A 22,701-nucleotide genomic window follows, 5' to 3' on the forward strand; every position below is an offset into this window, starting at 1 on the left:
CTGGATCGTTTAAATAATGAAATAAAGGAAAAACGACCACACTTGGCGAAAGAGAAGATTCTTTTTCACCACGACAGCACACCTAATCACTCTTCAGCAATTGTGACTGCAAAATTGTTTGATTTACGCTACAAAGTCCTTTTACATCCCAACCCCAACCAGATTTGGTTCCCTCGGACTGCTATCTGTTTCCAAACATGGAAAAAATGAGGAAAGAGATTTTCATCAAACGATGAGGTGATTTCTGAAACAACTTTGTTTTGAAAAGTTGGACAAGTTATACTACTATATGGATGGGATCAAAAAACTCCGCATTGTTGGACTAAGTGTATAGACCTCAGAGGAGACTATGTTGAAAAATGTTTGTCCCAAAAAAAATAGTTTTCTTCATTTTTTGCAGGGATTTAATGAAAAACCCTCATAATTCAGCAGTTAGAATTGAATGAATTGCAAGAAGATGGTTTAATGTTAGATCTGGTGTCAGACATGGATGTACATTGTCCCCTCAGTTGTTATGATCTATATGGATCACATGAAGGAAAGGATTGTATATGGGAAGTTAGTAATGATGCAAATTTTCCAGGTAGTACTATCATATTCTGTACACCCCCCCCCCCCTTGAGGGCAAATGTCAGGAATTTGATATGAAGGCAAGTGGTATTAAAACTGATATCAAAATTAAAGATGTTAATCTCACCTCCTTGCATCATGTGGATGTTGTATATTTAAATAAATTCATTACAAGTCTGTATATTATGGTTCTGTTTAAAATTTTTTATTTAAAAAAATTAAATTAAATATTTTTTGTACATTAATTCCAGTTTATAATTCAATTATATTAAATTGAAATTTTATTTCAAAAATTTCTATAGAAAAATTACAATTATTAGTTAAAAATATTTAAGTTTCCTGCCATGAGACTTTTGTTGTGGAGTGTACTTGGAAATATATGCATCCACATAGACACGCCCACTTTGGGTTTTGTTTGCTTTGATGCACTGTATGAATTAGTTTGTTTTGTGCTAGTGTTCTGCTACAAGTTTAAAATTTAAAGTTTAAAGTGTTTTAATTCTCGTAGACAGGCTTATACGTTGGTTATGCATTTCTATATTACTTAAGGAATTGAACGACGTAGATCCGAATATAAATTAAATTACAACTTTAATTAATATTTCCAATATTTCGGCAACGTCACGTTGTCATTTTCAAAAGGCACGTGCACACAGGCACTACAACACAGTAAATGAGAATGAAGAGATGAAGCTATTGTTCTCCTAGAAGTCCTGATGGTGCCCTCTAGTGGCTAAGTAGGTGTTCTTGGCCGTTGGGCTGAAGGTCTGCTGATGTATGCCTCCCAAATTTGGGGCAGTCGCATACAACCAGATTTATTGAGGTTTGGAGAGTTTCTTAGGGCTGAGGCTGATTCCATAAATAGTCTTTCGATTTTGTATTTGCTATGGTGTATTACTGTAGCTTTCTTTCACCGTTTTCTGTGGCGTGTATCCAGAGTCAAGTACAGCCATTCTAGTCTGCAAGACTAGAATGGCTGTACTTGTGGAACCGGATGTAGTCCTTGTGTTCAGAAATTCTGATATTCACTGTCCTGCCTGTTTGGCCAAAGTAAGACAGTTTACAACTGCAAAGGACCTGGTATACACCAGGTAGGGGTAGTGGTTGGTGGAGCGGATAAGGAATGCCAAAATAAGGCATTCCTTATCCGCTCCACCAACCACTACCCCTAGACCTACCTGGTGTATACCAGGTCCTTTGCAGTTGTAAACTGTCTTACTTTGGCCAAACAGGCAGGACAGTGAATATCAGAATTTCTGAACACAAGCATGCACTTGCTGGGAAAAAAAAATGCTATGGAGGAGGTAAAAGACAGATAGTGACAATCGGATCCATCAAAAGTATAAAGTACAGATTAGGATGATGAAAAGCATGGTAAAGAAGTTAATGGTGACACAAGTAAGGCATAAATAACAGGTTATTTATACCTTACTTGTGTCAGATACTGCCTTATGAATTTTCATCATTATCATCAAATTCCTGATATATACCCTCAAGGGGTGTACAGGATATGATAGTACTACATGAACAATTACATCATTACTAACTTCCTATCTCCAATTTTCCTCAATCAGTCTGTTACTTATCAAGACTCCAATATTATTAGATCTTATATTTCTATATTCTAAGGCACTTTGTACTGTATCAATCCACCCATATCTTGGTGTTCCTATAGGTCGTTTTCCTAATGACCTGTCAGAGAACACTTGTTTTGCTAATCTTTCCTCTCCCATCCTGTTTCATACCACCTGAGATTAGTTCTACTAATGCATTCCTGGATGCTGACAATGTCAAGTTCTCTCCTAATATCCTCGTTTTTAATATAATATTGCCATCCGTTCATGACCCTAATATTTCTCAGGACTCTCATATACAATCTCTATTCTTTGGTCAAGTGTTTTACTTCTGGCTCATCTCTGACCCATAAGTCAAAATTGGCTTGAATACTCTCTTGTATACAGCTAATTTAGTGTTTTGGCTAATTTCTCTTATTCCAAATAAATTTATTCATTTGACTTCCTACCATACCAGCTTCGTTGATTCCTTTGTCTATTTCCATATTTAATTTAATTTTTTCACTAAAAATTGTTCCTAAGTAGCTGAAATGTTTAATTGTTCTATTGGTTCTGCATTCATAATGCAGTTGATATTTTCAATGTTTCTGCCTATTTTCATTGTTTTTCTCTTTTTAATGCTGACCTTCATACCATATCTACTACAACTTTAGTCAGGGAATCTTGCAGATTTATTTAGGAGTATAACATCTGCATAAAGCAAAGATCTGAGATTAAATTCTCCAGTTTTGATATCACGTTTAATGTCACTTTCCTTAATAATATGATCCATATAGATGACAAATAACAGAGGGGAATAATGTAAATCCTGCTGACACTAGATTTAACATTTAATCATCCTCCTGTACTTCTTTCAGTTCTAACTGCTGACTTGCAACTCAAATAAAGACTAAGTTTTGCTTGATCTAATGCTCCATTAACACTGTATGACTGTAGCGTTTCGAATAGCATCTTTCTCTCTCTTGGCACCTTGTCATATGCCTTTTCCAGATCTTCAAAACATAAATACAGATCTTTGTTATATTCCCATGATTTCTGAACTATATGTCATAAAGTGAAAATCTGATCCTGACAGCCTCTATTTGGCCTGAATCCATCTTGTTCTTCACCAGGCTTTTCTTCCCCAATTTTTCTCAACTGTTTCTCAAGTATGCTTGCATATATCTTACCAGGAATACTCAGAGAAATACCTCTGTAATTCTCATTCAATTTTATTTCTGTTTTTATATATGGGTACTATGAGAGATCTTCTCCAATAATCTTGAATTTGTCCCTCTGTTAGGCCTTCAGAACTATGCAGTGCAGCCACTGTAACACTTTTATATCTCTATACTTGAGCATTTCTGGTTGAATATCATCTACTCCTGCTGCCTTTCCGATTTACAGGCTTTTGATGGCTTTTTCATACTTGAGGTATGATATATATATATATATATATATATATATATATATATATATATATATATTCCTGACTGAATGCCTGGTCTGCAGTTTTTACCACTGTGCTGTCATGACGGCTTGTTTCATTTATCAATTTTTTTGAAGTAGTTACTCCATACTTCAAGGATATCTTTTTTCCTGTTTTAATGTCACTTTTATCATCTCCAATTCCTTTTACAGCTCTTTCCTTCGTTTCTGAGCTTCTTCAACAATCTCCAGAATATCTTGCCACCTTCTTGATATTTATTTTCTATCTTCTTGCCAAAGTCCTCCCATGACTTTTGTTTAGATAGTGTCACAGTGTTTAGCTTTCTTACATTTGTCTCTGTATTCTCTAAGAGTACAAGCTTGTACTCTAAGGACTTATTGGTCTGGAACTTTTGACATGCTTTCTTCTTTTCTTTCACTGGCTCTAAATTTCTGTGTCCACCATTTTTCTATCCTTGCAGACAACCTCACCACATGCCTCTCTGGCTGAATCAGTCGGTATTTTTTTCAGGGCTTGCCACTGAATCTCCAAGGTTTGGTTCCTGCTCTTACTCTTTCATTTTTTCTTGAATGATGTTTCTGTACTTTAGTCTAAGGTTCACATCTGAGAACTGCTCAACTTTATTTGCTTTAAAACTTTCTGACATGTTATTTTTTCAACATGAAATTCAATTTTATCCTGCTTAAGACTAAATGGTGATCACCTCCAATTTCAAATCCTCTGTACACTCTAGTGTCATGCACCAGGGAGAAAACATCACTCTCAACAATAACATACTCAATGAGACTTTTCTTATTCCTTGCCTCTTCTCTCCATGTGAATGAATTTGGTAACATTTTTATATTGGAACATTGTGTTAGTAATAACAAGTCCATGTCCTGAGCAGAAATCCAACAGGTATTTGCCATTATTATTAGCTTTGCTCTTTTCTCCAAATTTTCCCAAAATAGTTTTTTATATCTGCCAATCATTTCCTACTCTGCTATTTAGATCCCCAACAAGTGCCACCTTTTCATTGTGTCAGTTGCTTTCTTTAAAGCCTCAAAAAAAATTCTTCAACTTCTACCTCAGTAGAACCTTCTGCATGGCCATAAGCACAAATAATTGTAATTGTCTAGTTTTCTCATTTGCTCACATCACTACTTGAGAGTGGCTGCCATTCAAGAAGATTAACCTCTTATTTAGTGTTGAATACTATGACTACTCCTTTTCCTTGATTGTCATTGCCTGAATATAACATTTTGTATTTCTTGCTCAGAAAGATCCACCAGTTTTTGCCTTTTTTTTTGTTGCAGTCATCCCTATTATGTCGATCTGGTACTTATCCAATTCTGTAGCCAGCCCCATTAAACTGATTAATTTTATAATCAGTTTTTTGCATTCAGGCTTCTTATGTTGATAGTACTGATGTTGAGTTGGGGTGGGTTTTAGGATTTGTTCCAGTGTCTGACCTTTCGCTGTTTGGTCTGGTTTCCTGACGAAAACAACTGGAGGCCTTGTTTAACCGGTCGACTCCTGGCCGGCCTGAAATTTTGTCATGTACCATAATTTTTTATTTTGGTTTAAGCCAATACGTATATAAGTAGGTTGGCTAAATGCTAAATTGCCAGCCCATCCTCGTTCGTTCAGTATCCAGGTAGATAACTAACAGGGTGCACCAAGAGATGAGGATTGGACAGTAGGTCAGAAGCCCTGATCGGTTCTCTGCATTCCTTTTAAAGGCTATGTGGAGGTGTCTTCTCAGTTATATAGCTTTGAACCTTAAGCACCCCTTATTAATTATATATATTAATATGTATTAATTATATATTATTAATTATATTTGGCATTGTTAAACTTTAATGTTTTTATTTAATGTTAATATAATTTTATTATTCAATTGAATTTATTCAATAAAACTGAAATTTTGATTCACTCTCCCTTTTCCTATAATTAGTGCAATGCTATGTGATCTTGCATACAAAACAGAAGAAATTAAAGAAGGTCAAGCTCATATTGAAGCACTTAAAGAAGAGATGGAGAAGGTAAGTTATTATACTACAAAATGATTGAATACTCATTATTAATCTATATACAGGATTCTTATTAATGTATGTAGTTAATACACACATTGCAAAATGCCATATCACCATTTTGAGGTGTGTATTTTCTCAAAGTGTACGTCATATTGATCATCCAGCCCAACTATGATCTAACACAAAACTTCAAAAATTAATCAACTAATTAGTTGATTAATTTTATAATCATCTTAATCTTTAATTATAAATTTTATAATAATTAATTTTATATAAATTAGTATTACAGTAATATCCCTCTATTAGTGCATTTTCGATACCCAAATTCGATTAGTGTGCCTATATACATCTTAAAAATTTTAGATTTCAAAAATTTTCTCTCTATAAATTTTTATGGCTAACTATTTTAAAAAATTACTCGCCAGAATGAAATAATTTAGTTACCGATTTAAAACATTTTACAATCATCAAATTCCTGACATTTACCCTCAAGGGGTGTACAAGATATGATAGTGCTACATGAAAAATTTACATCATTACTAACTTCCTACCAACAATTATCTGCCAAATCAATCTGTTACCTGCCAAAGCTACAACATTGTCGGATCTTATATTTATATATCTATCTTCTAAGGCAAATTTTACCGTATCAATCCAATTATATATTGGTCTTCCTCTGGGTTTTTTCCTGCCAACTGGCAGAGAACACTTGTTTGGCTAATCTTTCCTCGCCCATTCTGTTTAAGTGACTATACCACCAAGTTCTTTCCTGATATACTTGTTTTTAATATGATATTGCCATTGATGCCATCTGTTCACGCCCCTAATCTTTCTCGGGACTCATATCTGTGGTCTTTGGTCATGTGTTTTACTTCTGACCCAGTTCTCAGATTCATAAGTTAAAATTGGTTTGAACACAGTCTTGTATACAGCTAATTTAGTGTTTCGACTAATTTCTCTCTTATTCCATATAAATTTATTCAGTTGCCTTCTTACCATACAACTTTTGTTGATTCTGTTGTCTATTTCCATATTTAATTTACCATCTTCACTAAAAATCGTGTCTAAGTAGCTGAAATGTTTAATTGTTCTATTGTTTTCTCAATTCACAATGCAGTTGATATTTTCAGTGCTTCTGCCTATTTTCATTATCTTTGTCTTGTTATTGCTGACCTTCATACCATATCTATCACAACAGTTATTCAAATTACTCAGGGAATCTTGCAGACTTGTAGTGGATTTATTTAGAAGTATAACATTATCCGCATAAGCAAGGAGCTGACATTAACATCTCCAAATTTGATATCAGGTTTAATACCACATTTCTTTCATAATATGATCCATATAGATAATGAATAACAGAGGGGATAATGTACATCCTTCTCACACCAGATTTAACATTAAACCATCTCCGTGTACTTCATTGAATTCTAACTGCTGACTTAAAACTCAAATAAAGACTAATTATTGCTTGATATAATGATCCACTGACACCATACAACTGTAGTGTTTTGAATCGCTTCTCTCTTGGCACCCTGTCATATGAGTTTTCCAGATCTACAAAAGTTAAATACAGATCTTTGTTATATTCCCATGAATTTTCGACTATTTGTCGTAAAGTGAATATCTGATCCTGACAGCCTCTATTTGGCCGGAATCCAGCTTGTTCCTCACCAAGCTTCTCTTCCACAATCCTTCTCGACCAGTTTCTCAAGTATACTGGCATAAATCTTACCAGGAACACTCAGTAGGGAAAATCCAGAGTAATTCTTTTATTTCTTGTTTTAATTCCCTTTTTATATATGAGTACTATAAGAGCTCTACTCCAATCATCTGGAATTCGTCCTTCTGTCCAGGCCCTCTGAACTATGCAGTATAGCCACTGTGAAACCTTTATACCACCTTACTTCAGCATTTCTGGTCGAATATCATCTACTCCAGCTGCCTTTCCACATTTCAGACTTTTGATGGCTTTTTCTACTTCAAGCATGGATATGTATTTTTGATTGCATGCCTGGTCAGTGTTTTTGATCAATGTGCTTGTCATCACTGCTAGTTTCATTTAACAATTTTTCAAAGTAATTACACCATACTTCAAGGATATCTTTTTCTCCAGTTTTCATATCACCTTTATCATCTCCAATTCCTTTTATAGCACTCTTTCCTCCATTTATGAGCTTCAACAACCTCTATAATATCTTGCCACCTTCTTGATATTTATGTTCTTGCTAAAGTCCTCACATGACTTTTGTTTAGCTAGTTTTACATAGTGTTTAGCTTTCTTACATTTATCACTGTATTCTCTAAGAACACAAGCTGACTTATTTGCCAGGAACTTTTGATATGCTTTCTTCTTTTCCTTCACTGCCTCTTTAAGTTCCTGAGTGCACTATGGAGTTCTGATTTTTCTCTCCTTGCAGACAACCTTACCACATGCCTCTCTGGCTGAATCAATCAGTGTTTTCTTTATATCTTGCCACTGAATCTCCAAGGTTTGATTCCTGTTCTCAAACTTTTTCATTTTTTCTTGAATAATGTTTGTATATTTTAGTCTACACTTCACATCGGAGAGCTGCTCAACTTTTATTCGTTTTAAAACTTTCTTACATGTTCTTCTTTTCAATATGAAATTCAGTTTTATGCTGCATAAGATTGAATGGTGATCAATTCCAATTTCAAATCCTCTGTACACTCGGGTGTCCTGCACCAGAGAGAAAACTTCACTGTCAATAATAATATAGTCAATGAGACTTTTCTTATTCCTTGCCTCTTCTCTCGATGTGAATTTGTGCATATTTTTGTTGGAACATGGTGTTAGTAATAACCAGTCCATGTCCAGAGCAGAAATCCAACAAGTAATTGACATTATTATTAGCTTTGCTCTTTTCTCCAAATTTTCCCAAAATATTTTTGTGTCTGACAATCATTTCCTACTCTGTTATTTAGATCCCCAACAAGGACTAACTTTTCATTTTTTCATTGTGTCAGTTGCTTTTTCTAAAGCATCAAAAAAAATTCCTCCACTTCTACCTTAGATCCTTCTTTGGGACCATAGACACAAATAAGTCTTTGTCCAGTTCCCCATTCTGATATTTATGACATCACTCTACTTGAAATAGCCTGCCATTCAAGAAGATTAAGCTTGTGTTTAGTGTTGAATACTATGGCTACTTCTTTTCCTTGATTGTCATTGCCTGAATGTAACATTTTGTATTTATTGCTCAGAAAGAGCTCACCTGTTTTGGTCTTTTTTGTTTCAGTCACCTCTATTATGTTGATCTGGTACTTTGGTTAGGAGGTAAGGTGGTGCAACTCCGTGCAAAGGTGGACCAAGCTTTCATCACTCCTTGTCTCAGTATCTCCCATAATGCAAAGCACATCACCTTGCAGACATGTATACTGCTATGCATTAAGGGAAGGGCCCCACCTTACGTCAGTCCTTAAGATATTTTCAGGCAAGAATTTTTTTTGCTTACATTTGGATAAAGGATTAAACTGAATTTATTATAGTCTAACCCAGTGGTCTCCAAAGTGTGGTATGCGTACCCCTTGGGGGTACGAGAGTTGATACGTTGGGTACTTCAAAAAAAGTTTTATATTGATAGGAAAAAAAATTAAGTAATTAATTAAAAATAAAGAATTTTACTTTCTTTCATCAATTAAACATTTATTTAATATAGACAAAGACGTTATAAAGATCCTGTAAACTTAAATTTGCAAGTAGCACACATTGGGTGACTTTGCACACATAATTGTCCGTGGCAAAGCTGTCATGTTTTTTAAAACTAGGAAGTAAATCTCTTACTTCTTATTGCCATTGTTTGAAGATCATCTAGTTGACAAGCCCAACTAGAGAAGGAAAATAGCTTAGTTATCCTGCTATCTACAGATGACACTACAGTTGTATTAATTATTTGACTATTGGTAGTAAGTTTAACGATTTTTTAGTATATATTGTTTCTGTGCAATTCCAATGCCTTTTTGTGCTTACTTTTATGTTTACACTAGAAATAGTGAATTAACATTATCAAAATTGCTTACATTTGTTAAGTGCTTGATATTATCAATAGTAAATGAATTATATTTAAATTTTACAAATTAAACTTCACAAAATGGATAAATGGTTAAAAAAAAATTTCCTCGATGGAAACTCTCTCTCAATCACTTTGGAGTATGTGCTATTTATTTTTTGTCTTGTGGGTATGTGATCAAAAAAAGTTTGGAGACCACTGGTCTAACCAAGTGCAAAATAAACTTCCAACATCTTTCTCTAAATCCAGAATAATTCAATAATATGGTGGTACACCTGTTGCCAACTCATATAGGTAAATATGATCTTTCCTATTGCTTCTGCCTTAGTATCTCCATGTTTGGGTCTGCCTCCCACTGACGAGACTTCAATGAAGGTCGAAACCGGTCCGGGTAGTGGCCCCACCCTTAAAGCATAGCAGTATACATCTCATCAAGGAGGTGTGCTTTGCATTATGGGAGATACTGAGACAAGGAGTGATGAGAGCTTGGTCCACCTTTGCTCAGATTTGCCTGGTGTTGCACCACCTTACCTCAGTCCTGAAGATATTTTCAGGCACAAACTTTGTTTGCTTACAATTGGATAAAGGATTAAACTAAATTTACTATTTAGATTGTGTTTAGAACAGAACTGTTATGGCTTCTTTTATGATTCAGGAGTGAAAATCTTCCTGTAAGTAGAGCATGGAGCTTTTGTCCCATTCTATGGTATGGTTTATTGTGGAGAAATGATGTGCTAACCCCAAATTGTCTTCCCAAGGATTAATTCTGTGCAATATTTGGAAGACCCTCATAAGATATTTAAGCTTGCCAGAGTTAATCTTTCTGCTAATTATAGAACGTTCCTACATAACAAACAACGGTTGACATCATACACACTCCATGTGTGTGATGTACGTGTTCTTTCTGTTTTTTGCCAAAATACAGTTGTATTCGGTTGTTCCCTTCATAAACAGTTTTAGTGTTTAAGTTGTTTTGTATCTATTATTTTTTACCCTGAAGAACCCAAACAGCTAAGTTGGCAAAACTTGTTGGTATTTCTTGCTTAGTTTCAAATAAATTTGACCTATATAAACCCAATTGAAGTCAATCCTTTCCATAACAAAGATCTGTATTTAAGTTTTATATATCTGGAAAAGCTATTCAAAATGCTACTGTTGTATGGTGTCAATTGGTTATTATATCATGCAGTAGTCTTTGAGTTGTGAGTCAGTAGTTAGAATTGAAGGAAATACAGCAAGATGGTTTAATATTAAATCTCTGTTAGAGATGTATGTACATTATCACCTCTGTTAATCATGATCTATATGGATCATATGAAGAAAAGTGTTGTATTAAATCTGATATCAAAATTAGGGATGTTAACTTTACACAGATGTTATACTTCTAAATAAATCCAGTAAAATTCTGCAAGATTCCCTGGCTAAATTGAATAATTGTTGTAATAAATTTGGTATGAAACTCAGCAATAACAAGCCAAAGACGATGAAAATTGGCAGAAGCACTGAAAATATCAACTATATGGTGAATGTAGTTGATATTTCAGAACAAGTCAAACATTTCAGCTACTTTGCATAGCATTATCCACTTCCAAAATTGGGATGCGCTTTTCATTATGGGATGCATACTAAATCAAGTGATATGAAGTTATTAGCCTACATATGTATATGTAGGTCAGAAGTGATTATGTGCCTTACATTGTTTTTCTTCCTTGGGAAAAGGATTAAAACCAAGTATATAATTTCATGATATCTTTAACATATAATAAACCAAAAGTAAAAAAATTTATATATGCACACAACGGACATCCAGAAAGTAAGTTTCCATTTTTAAATATTTTCACTGCAGCGCTGCGATCGCAATGATGTGCATGCGTGCTGAGTTTGTTGATTCTTACCAAGGCATTGGTGCCATTTTCAGACATTTTCGCAGTGTGTACGCTTCTTGGTGTGTGTTTATAATGTCTAAGAAAATAGAATTACCAGCCATTTCTTGTTTGTGAGGAACGTTAAAGCAGCTGAAATTCTTCGGCAAATGATTGAGGTTTATGGAGAAACACGTCGAGCGATTCAATGGTACGAAGATGGGTAAGACTTTTTAATGAAGGAAGGACAGGTGTGCACGATGATGAACGGAGTGCCTGACCTCGTGTCAAGCGACTTTCACCTGTTCAAACATCTGAAATCTTTCCTTGGTTGCCAGCGGTTTCAAGATGAAGTCAAAGAAGCAGTCAATACATGGTTTGTGTCACAGGTGGTAATCTACTATGATGAAGGTATACAAATCTTGATGCCCCATTATGATAAGTGCCTGAACAGTGGTGGAAATTATGTAGACAAGTAGTGAAAGATGTCTACTTGAATTTCGAATAAAGCTGTTTTTATAAGTATTTCTGTTTCTCTGACAGCCCATTGGAACTTAATTTCTGGACTTCCCTTTGTGTGCGTGTGTGTGTGAATAACACGGTTTAGAAAACAAAAGCAATTCTATTTTTACATGGTTTATTTTGATTTAACATGGTTCAAATGGCATGTATTTTTAAAATTTCTGTTCGAATTCAGTTATGTTAAAAAGGTATTTCCATTATAATTATCATTTCCTAGAATGGTACATATGTACTTAAACTTGAATTTTAGGAGCTCCCTCCCAATATTTTAAATATCAGGGATTATGCTACAGAATGTAGACAATTGTGGTGACAACAAAAAATCAAATTTTTGTAATTACAATTTCCTCAAAGTTAAGCCAACAATATTCTGTTTCTCCAGAATATAACAGATGATCTGTTATATTCTCTTCCTGTTGGTTCTTGGAAGTAGAGGTGTGCTATGCTGATTCCTCAAAGCCTTATGGGAGGCCTGCCTATATAAAGCTGCTTGGAAGGAGTAAAGATGTTTGCAATAAATTCAGTATATCCCAGCGTAGAGAAAGGGATGGAATCCTTGAGGAGTTGAATATGTTTTTTAATTTTATAGGTGGTTGTTTAAAAGTATCATTAAAATAGTAATGGTGTAGAATTCTATTTATTTTATCTGATAACCTATTAACCTTGATATGAAGGTTGAATCGTGTGGTTATTTTGCTTTATATTAAACTGAAGTTTTACTATACTACAATAGTTTCCATAATGTTTAATAATGAATGCTGATCTCCTTGTGACTATGAAAGGACACTTTAATTGGTATTAAAAATCTACATGATGAACAAGGTTCATATATTCTGTTTTATGATGACATGATATGTACATTATAAAATAAAGTATTCTGAAATAATTGTAAAACAAAAATTTTGTGATCTTTCATTTTTCAAGGAAATATAGATGTTAAAATAAACATAACCTGTAATTTATTGTTTAAAAAGTCATCAAATTTCTGCCATGTTACCCTCAAGGGAGTGTACAGGATATGATAGTACTACATGAAAAACTTACATCATTACAAACTTCCTCCAAATCAATCTGTTACCTGTCAAAACTCCAACATTATCAGATCTTATATTTCTGTCTTCTAAGGCACTTTTTATTGTATCAATTCACCTATATCTTGGACTTCCTTTGAGTCTTTTTTTTCTTGCCAACTTGGCAGAAAACACTAGTTTTGCTAATCTTTCCTCACCAATTCTGCATAAGTGACCATACCACCTAAGATTAGCTCTGCTAATGCATTCCTGGATGCTGACAATATCAAATTCTTTCCAAATATTCTAGCTTTTAATATATTGCCATTGATGCCATCTGTTCATGCCTATAATCTTTCTCAGTCGTCTCATATCTGCAGTGTCTAGTCTTTGGTCAAGTGTTTTACTTCTGACCAGCTCTCAGATCCATAAGTTAAAACTGGTTTGAACACTGTCTTGTATACAGCTAATTTAGTGTTCTGACTAATTTCTCTCTTATTCCATATGAATTTATTCAGTTGACCATACCAGCTTTGATTCTGTTGTCTATTTCCATGTTTAATTTACCATTTTCAGTAAAAATCGTGCCTAAGTAACTGAAATGTTCTACTTGTTCCACAGGTTCTCCATTCACAACACAGTTGACATTTTCAATGATTCTGCCTATTTTCATTCTCTTTATATTTTTAATGATGACCTTCATACCATATCTATTACAACAGCTATTCAATTTAGTCAGGGAATCTTGCAAACTTGTAGCAGATTTATTTAGAAGGATAACATCGTCTGCATAAAGCAGAGCTGACATTAACGTCTCCAATTCTGATATCATGTTTAATACCACATTCCTTCATAATGTGATCCATATAGATATGAATAACATAGGGGATAATATATCCTTGTCTCACACCAGATTTAACATTAAACCACCTTCCTGTACTTCAATTCTAACTGCTGACTTACAACTCAAAGACTAAGTATTGCTTCATATAATGCCCCATTGACACCATATAACTGTAGCATATTGAATAGCTTCTGTCTTGGCACCTTGTCATATGCCTTTTCCAGATCGACAAAACTTAAATACGAATGTTTGTTACATTCCCATGCTTTCTTAACTATTTGTCGTAAAGTGAAGATCTGATCCTGACAGCCTCTATTTGGCCGGAATCCAGCGTGTTCATCACCAAGCTTTTCTTCCACAATTCTTCTCAATTATACTGGCATGAATCTTGCCAGGAATACTCAGTAGGGAAATACCTCTGAAATTCTTACATTCAGTTTTATTTCCCTTTTTATATATAGGTACTATGAGAGCTCTACTTCAATCATCAGGAATTCACCTCTCTGTCCAGGCTTTCTGAACTATGCAGTGCAGCCACTGCAAAACTTTTATACCACTTTACTTCAGCATTGCTGGTCTAATATCATCTACTCCAGCTGCGTTTCCACATTTCAGACTTTGGATGGCTTTTTCTACTTCAAGCATGGATATGTATTCTTGATTGCATGCCTGGTCAGTGTTTTTGATCAATGTGCTTGTCATCACTGCTAGTTTCATTTAGCAATTTTTCGAAGTAATTACTCTATACTTCAAGGATATCTTTTTCTCCTGTTTTCATGTCATCTTTATCATCTCTAACTCCTTTTACAGCACTTTTTTTAAGCTTTTTCAACAACCTCCAGAATATCTTGCCACCTTCTTGATATTTAATTTGTATGTTCTTGCGAAAGTCCTCCCATGACTTTTGTTTAGCTAGTTTCACACAGTGTTTAGCTTTCTTACATTTGTCTCTTTATTCTCTAAGAGCATAAGCAGACTTATTTGCCAGGAACTTTTGATATGCTTTCTTCTTTTCCTTCACTGCTTGTTTAACTTCCTGTGTCCACCATGGAGTTCTGATTTTTCTATCCTTGCAGACAACCTCACCATATGCCTCTCTGGCTGAATCAATCAGGGTTTTCTTCAAGGCTTGCTACTGAATCTTCAAGGTTTGTTTCCTGTTCTCAAACTATTTCATTTTTTCTTGAATAATGTTTGTATATTTTAGTCTACAGTTCACATCTGAGAGCTGCTCAACTTTTATTTGCTTTAAAACTTGCATGTTCTTCTTTTCAATATGAAATTCAATTTTATCCTGCATAAGACTGAATGGTGATCAATTCCAATTTCAAATCCTCTGTACGCTCGGGTGTCCTGCACCAGGAAGTAAACATCACTATCAACAATAACATAGTCAGTGAGACTTCTTATTCCTTACCTCTCTCTCCATGTGAATTTGTGCACAATTTTTTTATTGGAACATGGTGTTAGTAATAACCAGTCCATGTCCTGAGCAGAAATCCAAGAGGCATTTGCCATTATTAGCTTTGGTCTTTTCTCCAAATTTTCCCAAAATATTTTTGCGTGTCTCAGTCATTTCCTACTCTGCTATTTAGATCCCCAACAAGGACCAACTTTCCCTTTTTTATTGTGTCAGTTGCTTTTTCTAACGCATCAAAAACTTCCTCCACTTCTACCTTTAGTAGAACCTTCTGTGGGACCATAGGCACAAATAAGTCTCATTGTCCAGTTCCCCATTCTGATATTTGCCCATATCACTCTACTTGAGACTGCCTGCCATTTAAGATTAGCCTTGTATTTAGTGTTGAATACTATGGCTACTCCTTCTTTTCCTTGATTCCAATGCCTGAAAATAACATTTTGTATTTCTTGCTCAGAAAGAGTTCACCAGTTTTTGTCTTTTTTGTTTCAGTCACCCCTATTATGTCGATCTGATACTTATCTAATTCTTCATCTTGCTCCATTTCTTTGCCATTCAGGCCTCTTATGTTTGTAGTACCGATCTTTAAGTCTGTTGAGTTGGGGTGTACTTTCAGATTTGTTCCAGTAGCTGACTTTTTGCTGTTCGAAAACAACGGTGGCCTTGTTTAACCGGGCGACACCCCAGCCGGCATGAAATTTTGTCGTGTTGTACCATCATTTGCTATATTGGTTTAAGCCAATAAGAGTACAATTTGGTTGGCTAAATCCCAAATTTCCAGCCCATCCTCTTTCGTTCATTATCCAGGTAGCTACCCAACAGGGTGCACCATGAGAAGGTGGGGATTGGACGAGAAGCCCTGTTGGGTTCTCTGCATTCCTTTCAAGGCTATGTGGAGTTTTCCTCTCAGTTATACAGCTTTGATCCTTAAGCACTTCCTAACACATTCCTGGATGCTAATAATGTTAAGTTCTTTCTAATATCCTCATTTTTTAATGAAAATGCTGCTGATGCCATCTGTTCATGCCACTAATCTCTAATTCAAAAAGATTAGCCTCATGCTTTGTGTTCGACTGTAGCTACATCTTCTTTTTCCTGATTGTCATTGCCTTGAATATAACATTTTGCATTTACCGCCCCGAAAAATCTTGCCCAATTTTGTTTGTTTCAGTTACCTCTGTTATGTCAATCTGACACTTATCCAATTCTTCAGCTAGCTCCATTTCTTTGCCATGCAGGCTTCTTAATTTGGTAGCACTGATCTTGAACTGTGATGTTGAGTTGGTATGTTTTAAGATTTGTTCCAGTAGCTGACTTTTTGCCGTTATCCCTGTGTACGATGGTGGCCTTGTTTAACCAGGTGGTGACAATTTGGTTGGTTAAATCCCAAATTGCAAGCCCCTCCTCATTCAGTATCCAGGTAGATACCTAACAGGGTGCACAATGAGAAGGTGAGGATTGGACATTAGGTCATAATCCTGGTCAGTTCTCTGCATTCCTTTAAAGTCTATGTGGAGGTCTTCTCTCAGTTATACAGCTTTGTCCTTAAACATCCTGTTAGCAGCTTGCTGTGCATAAATAAATAATTTGAATTATAGGAAATTATGCATAATCCCTGCCAATTTTGATGTATAGTCAGCTTTTAATTTTTCAAATTCTTCAAAATATCAGATGATTATTTATAATCCCTGGTTCATTATGTATAATATCTGAATTCATCCAAATGACTAGTATACATATATTACCCCTCAACCATTTTGAAGATATCACTAACAGTTGTCTTCTTTGTGATGTTTCTTATCTTGTTGAAAGTTTATTTTGCACTTGGTTAGACTTTTATAAATTTAGTTTAATCCTTTATCCAAGTTTGAGTAAACAAAGTTTGTGCCTCAAAATATCTTGAGGACTGAGGTAAGGTAGTACAACACCAGGCAACTCGTAGCAAAGGAGGCCAAGCTACCATCACTCCTATCTCAGCATCTCCCATAATGCAAAACACATCTCCTTGCAGATGTGTATAATGTTATGCATTAAGGGAAAGGCCACTACCCATACTGGTTTCGACCTTTATTGAGGTCTCATCAATGGGTGCCAGGCCCTGAAGTGGAGATACCAGGCAGAAGCAATGGAGAGGTCATCTTTACCTATAAGAGTTGTACTGCCTTACCTCAGTCTTGAAGATATTTTCAGGTGCCAACTTTGTTTGCTCACACTGGGATAAAGGATTAAACTAAATTTATTATAGTCTAACCAAGTGCAAAATAAATTTCAACTTCTTTCTCTAAATCCAGAATAATTTAATAATAAGGTGGCACACCTTATGGCAACTCCTATAGGTAAAGATGACCTCTCCATTGCTTCTGCCTGGTATCTCCACTTCAGGGCCTGGCTCCCACTGACGAGACCTCAATAAAGGTCATAACCAGTATGGGTAGTGGCCCTTCCCTTAATGCATAACATTATACACATCTGCAAGGAGATGTGTTTTGCATTATGAGAGATACTGAGATAGGAATGATGGTAGCTTGTCCACCTTTGCAACAAGTTGCCTGGTGTTGTACTACCTTACCTCAGTCCTGAAGATATTTTCAGGTGCAAACTTTGTTTGCTCACACTTGGATAAAGGATTAAACTAAATTTATTTCTTATCTTGTCTGTTCACCTCATGTAAATTTATGCATATATCAAGCAGAAAATAGGGGACAGTACTAATTAGATCATGACCTGACATCCTGCAGATATTATCATTACTATCAGGTGCTCTTTTCCAAAACATTCTTGTTTGTTCATATACTACTCTGCTTCAGATTAAAAAAAAAACAACTTGTCAGTGGCCTCTCTATTGAGTGACCAACCAGCATTTCTTAATAAATTAAATTCCTTATAATTTTTATGAGGTTCCTCATATAAAAATTATAAGGAATTTACAAAATTATAGTGATTCAAAATATTCCTCTGCTTCTTTCTTATTAGAACATTCAATGTGCTCTTAGACAAAAAAAAAAAAAAAACAGTATTCATTAACAATATCCCATTTTGAAATTTGCTCATATACTGTACTTTAAATTGTTTTATTGTTTTATTCAAGAAATTCATCTTTCTTCTTTCTCAGATTTTCTATTTTTTATACACCTTTTATTATTTAGCAGTATCTCTCCTAGATTCTTCCTCTTTTTCTTTGGTTTTCTTCAAGTATTCTTTGCTGTTCTTCACCTGAGTCTTTTTCTTTCCAGACTGCCATTACTGATAAATAACAATTATTGTACCCATTATTTTTGAATAGCTGCCTTTTTACAGTCTTGGAAAAATTGGTAAATGCAAAGCTTCTCTGGTACTTAGAAAGCTGAGTTCACATCAAATAGAGGTTGTCAAAATCAGATTTTCACTTTACTATAGTTGAGAAATGAAAATGTGACAAGGATATTTACTTAGATTTTGAAAACATATATGACAAGGTGCCCAGAGAAAAGCTTTTTGAAACATTATGTATGGTAAATGGAGCATTATACAGAGACAATACATAGTGTATATTTAAGTTGAGTAGTTATGATTAAAGGAAATACAAGATGGTTTGATGTTAGGGTAAGACAAGGATACACATTATCTTTACTCTTATTCATAATCTATATTGACTGCATTGTGAAATAAAGTGATTAAACTTGATATTAGAATCAGAGATATAAAAACTTTGCTTTATTCAAATACTATTGTATGCTTAAACACATTTAATGTGTACTCATTTATTGCAAGTCTCCAGGGTTTTCTAGCAGGATTGCATAACAGCTGTAACAAATTCAGCTTGAAAATTAGCAATAAAAAGACCAAAAGTATGAAAATAGACAAGAACAATTAAAAATTTCCATTGTTAGGGCACTTTTAGTTAAGATAGCAAACTTAATTTGGATATAGACAATGGAATAAATAAAGCTGGTATGATGAAGAACCAGTTGAATAAATTTATATGGAATAAGAGAAATTAGCCAAAACCTAAAACCAACAGTATATAAATCCGTTTTAAATTATGTATTTGAGATTTGCATCAGAAATGAAACAGTAGTTCAAAGACTTGAGATATCAAACTTTGAGACAGATACAAGAGTTCTGGAAAAAATTAAGATGATGAAGAGATGGCATCACTTGAATCATATTAAAAATGAAGACGTTAGGAAGGTACCTGACATTGTCTGCATTCAAGAATGTGTGAGCACAGTTAATCTGAGGTAGCATGACCACTTAAAGAACATGGGAGAGTAAAGGTTATTAAAACAATCTGATTCTAGGGTAGCAGGAACTGGACCCCATGGTAAGACCAATGTGTAGGTGGTTGGAGTCAGTCATAAGTGCCTTTAGAGTGTAATGTTAGTGGAGTGCTGACAAGTAATAGAGGTTTGGAGGACAATTGTTGATAGGAGATTGGTATGGTAAACTTAATCATGTAGTGCTGGTCACAACAGCTTGAACACCCTTGTTTCTTTCTGATATGTACCCTTTGGGGGTACATATCAGAAAATTGGTAATGATTATAACAAAGTGAAAAGTCCTAACCAAAGTCCAATAGTTCCAATGATATGCTAAAATTTACATGCAAATCAGATTATCTTTTACAACAAACTATTCTGTGGTTATAAGTTTCCTTTAGTTAGTCCCCTGCATAAATTGTTTTTTTGTTTTGTTATTCATCTTCACTACATATAAAAAAAATTATATACAAATGATGGATGGACTACATCAAAGTTAATTGGAATTCAATAGCTGTAATTATCAGAAGTAAACTCTGACCATATATGGTTAAAGATGTCATTTTTGATTCACTATTTATTGCTTTTCTTCCCCCAAATAGGTACGTAGTCTATTCACTGTTAAATGTGAAGCACTTGAACAAAAGGAAGGTGAAGTTATTGATGAAACTAATAAATTGAAGGAGGTATCACTAAAGCATGAAGAAGCACAGCATTGTTTGGCATCTACAAAACAGGTGAAGTTGATTTGATTTTTAATTATTTTGTAATAAGTATTTCAAATCTGATAGCAGTAGTTTTACAACTGAAACCTAAATGATTTTCATATCAGTATATTGTTCTTGAATGCCATTTTTGCATACCAATTTATTATTTAATTATATTTTTACTGAATACAACGTTGTTAAATTTATCATAAGTACTGCTGGTAGAAAAAATATAAATAATTTAGCAAATCCTGACATTTAATTTTCATTCAGCTTTATAAAACACATGAACAACCACATACTTAAGTGAGCCTTGGACTGACAAACTCAAGGTTCCTGATGCTTGACCATGCCTTACTCCATGTAAAATAAGAGGTGTGACAATTTAATTCTCGGAATGGGCACATAGTGTCACCCGTATGTGATTTGGTTGGAGTCGCATGAGTAATCGTGTCAGTACATCTTTTAACTAATGTGTGCATAAACCTTAAGCCTATAGAGCCATTTGCTAGTTGGCCATTGCAAAAACAGTAGAGATATGTGTGTAAACTTTGGCTTAAATTTTTTGTGGAAATCTGCAAAACTGCTACTGAAACATTGGAACTGTTGAAAGTGGCATGTGGTGTGGATGCTCTGAAAAAGTCACGTGTCTTTGAGTGGCATAAGATTCAAAGGTTGCAAGAAGATGTGAATGACAACACCAGAAATGGGTAGCCAAAAACAAAAACGATGAATGCAAATGTGAACTTGTGAATGTTTAGATTTGGTAATGTCTGACAGATGATTAAGTGTGCAATTAATGCCTGATGAATTGCAAATGAATCAAGAAACAGTCAGGCTAACTTTAACTTTTAACGAAAGAGTTGGGTATGCAAAATATTTCTGTGAAGTTTGTGCCTCGGATCTTGATGGATGAACAGAAGCAGCATCAGGTTCAAGTTGTAACTGATCTTTCTGCAAATAATGACATATTTCTGAGAGTAATTACGGGTGATGAAACCTGGTGCTTCCAGCACATTCTGAATCAAAATGCCAGAGCATGCAGTGGAAAGCCCAGAGTTCGCCACATCTGAAAAAAGCATGCATGTCACGTTCACAGTTCAAGATCATGCTGGTGTGTTTCTTTGATCGCAAGAGGATAGTCCACTATGAATTCATTGAACAGGGAGAAACGATCAACTAACACTGCTATTTAGAGGTGCTGAAAAGATTGAGATCCTGTTTGGAGAAAAAGACCTGACAAGTGGATCATCCATCACAACATGGATGTTGTGATGGATGTGTTCATTGGGAGTGAGTTTCTGGCCAAAAAAATTGATCACTGAATTAGGTCATCCTGCTAAATTCACCTGACTTGGCTCCCTGTGATTTCTGGCTGTTTCCAAAATTGAAGACTGCGCCTAAAAGGATGAATATTTTCTGACTTCTGGAAAAAGAGTTCTAGGCCTGTTTCTAGAAATGGGAACACTGTCTAAACCACTATATAAATGCACAAGGGGACTATTTTGAAGGTGATAATAGCCACTACTGTATAGTTCTGAATGTAGGTTTTTTACAGGTGCATTCCGGGAATTAAATTGTCACACCTCATACATCTGCTATTATCTGTAGACTGGTTCCCCCCTTCTTTGATCCCCCCGTAATGCTATGGGAGTGTTTGATGTCTAGATATGAATCATTTCTATTTTATTTTGTTTTATGCAGTGGTAGTCTGCCTCATCTAGTGGGCACAAGGCCCAATCCACCTGGCCAACATGGGATGAACTGAGGATTAAAACTTCCCAGATATGTGGAAAGGCCCTCTGCAACCTTACCACTTTTTTTTTTACTTGCAATGACTTCACACCAAAATGCTAATATGGTTGTGCCTTATAATACATCTCATGCTGTATTGGTTGTCATGCAGAATAATCAGTGCCACATTCACAGCTTAGGTAGAGGGTCCCCTCTGAGAAGGATATTAGTTACCAGCAAAAGTCAGTCATGTTCTGAATGAGGAATATGGAAGGTATAGGATTAATCTTAGAAGGGAATTTTACAGACACATGAATGTTTGAGGCCTGCAGATTAGTACCCTTGATATTGTCTGTAAGGAGATGCAGAGGTATAAAATTGACATGGGAATTAGAAACCAGATGGAATGAAGGTCACTTTAGAAAAGAAGATAAGCTAGTTTATTCAGGAGGTGACTAAGCATCATGAAGTAGCTATACTGAAGACAATTCAGACAAGAACCTTCTTGGTTATAATCCTGTTAATGACAGGATATGAATACTTTGTATTAGACTTCAGGCTGAAAGTTTATTGAAAAATAAAATATCAACATCTTTCTCTAAATTCAGAGTAATTTAATAAAAAGGTGGCACACTGTTTGGCAACTCCTATAGGTAGAGATGACCTTGCTAATGCTTCTGCCTGGTATCTCCACTTGGACCTGGCTCCCACTGAAGAGACCTCAATAAAGGTCGAAACTAGTCTG

General features: G+C 35.0%; 1 protein-coding gene across 2 annotated transcripts in view; it reads left to right on the top strand.

Moving 5' to 3' along the window:
• Nucleotides 1-22,701, top strand: part of LOC150109817 (kinesin-like protein KIF11) — a 575,645-nt gene that overhangs the window by 246,596 nt on the left and 306,348 nt on the right. For both annotated transcript variants that reach the window (XM_090396826.1, XM_090396834.1), the window contains exons 11-12: nucleotides 5,510-5,597; nucleotides 20,118-20,252. In XM_090396826.1, the coding sequence (XP_090252952.1) occupies nucleotides 5,510-5,597; nucleotides 20,118-20,252 (223 nt within the window). The remainder of the gene's footprint in view (nucleotides 1-5,509; nucleotides 5,598-20,117; nucleotides 20,253-22,701) is intronic.

This window comes from Typopeltis vanoorti, chromosome 1 (assembly GCF_054136105.1).
Source record: "Typopeltis vanoorti isolate ZY-2024b chromosome 1, IOZ_Tvanoo_1.0, whole genome shotgun sequence".
Taxonomy (NCBI): domain Eukaryota; kingdom Metazoa; phylum Arthropoda; class Arachnida; order Uropygi; family Thelyphonidae; genus Typopeltis; species Typopeltis vanoorti.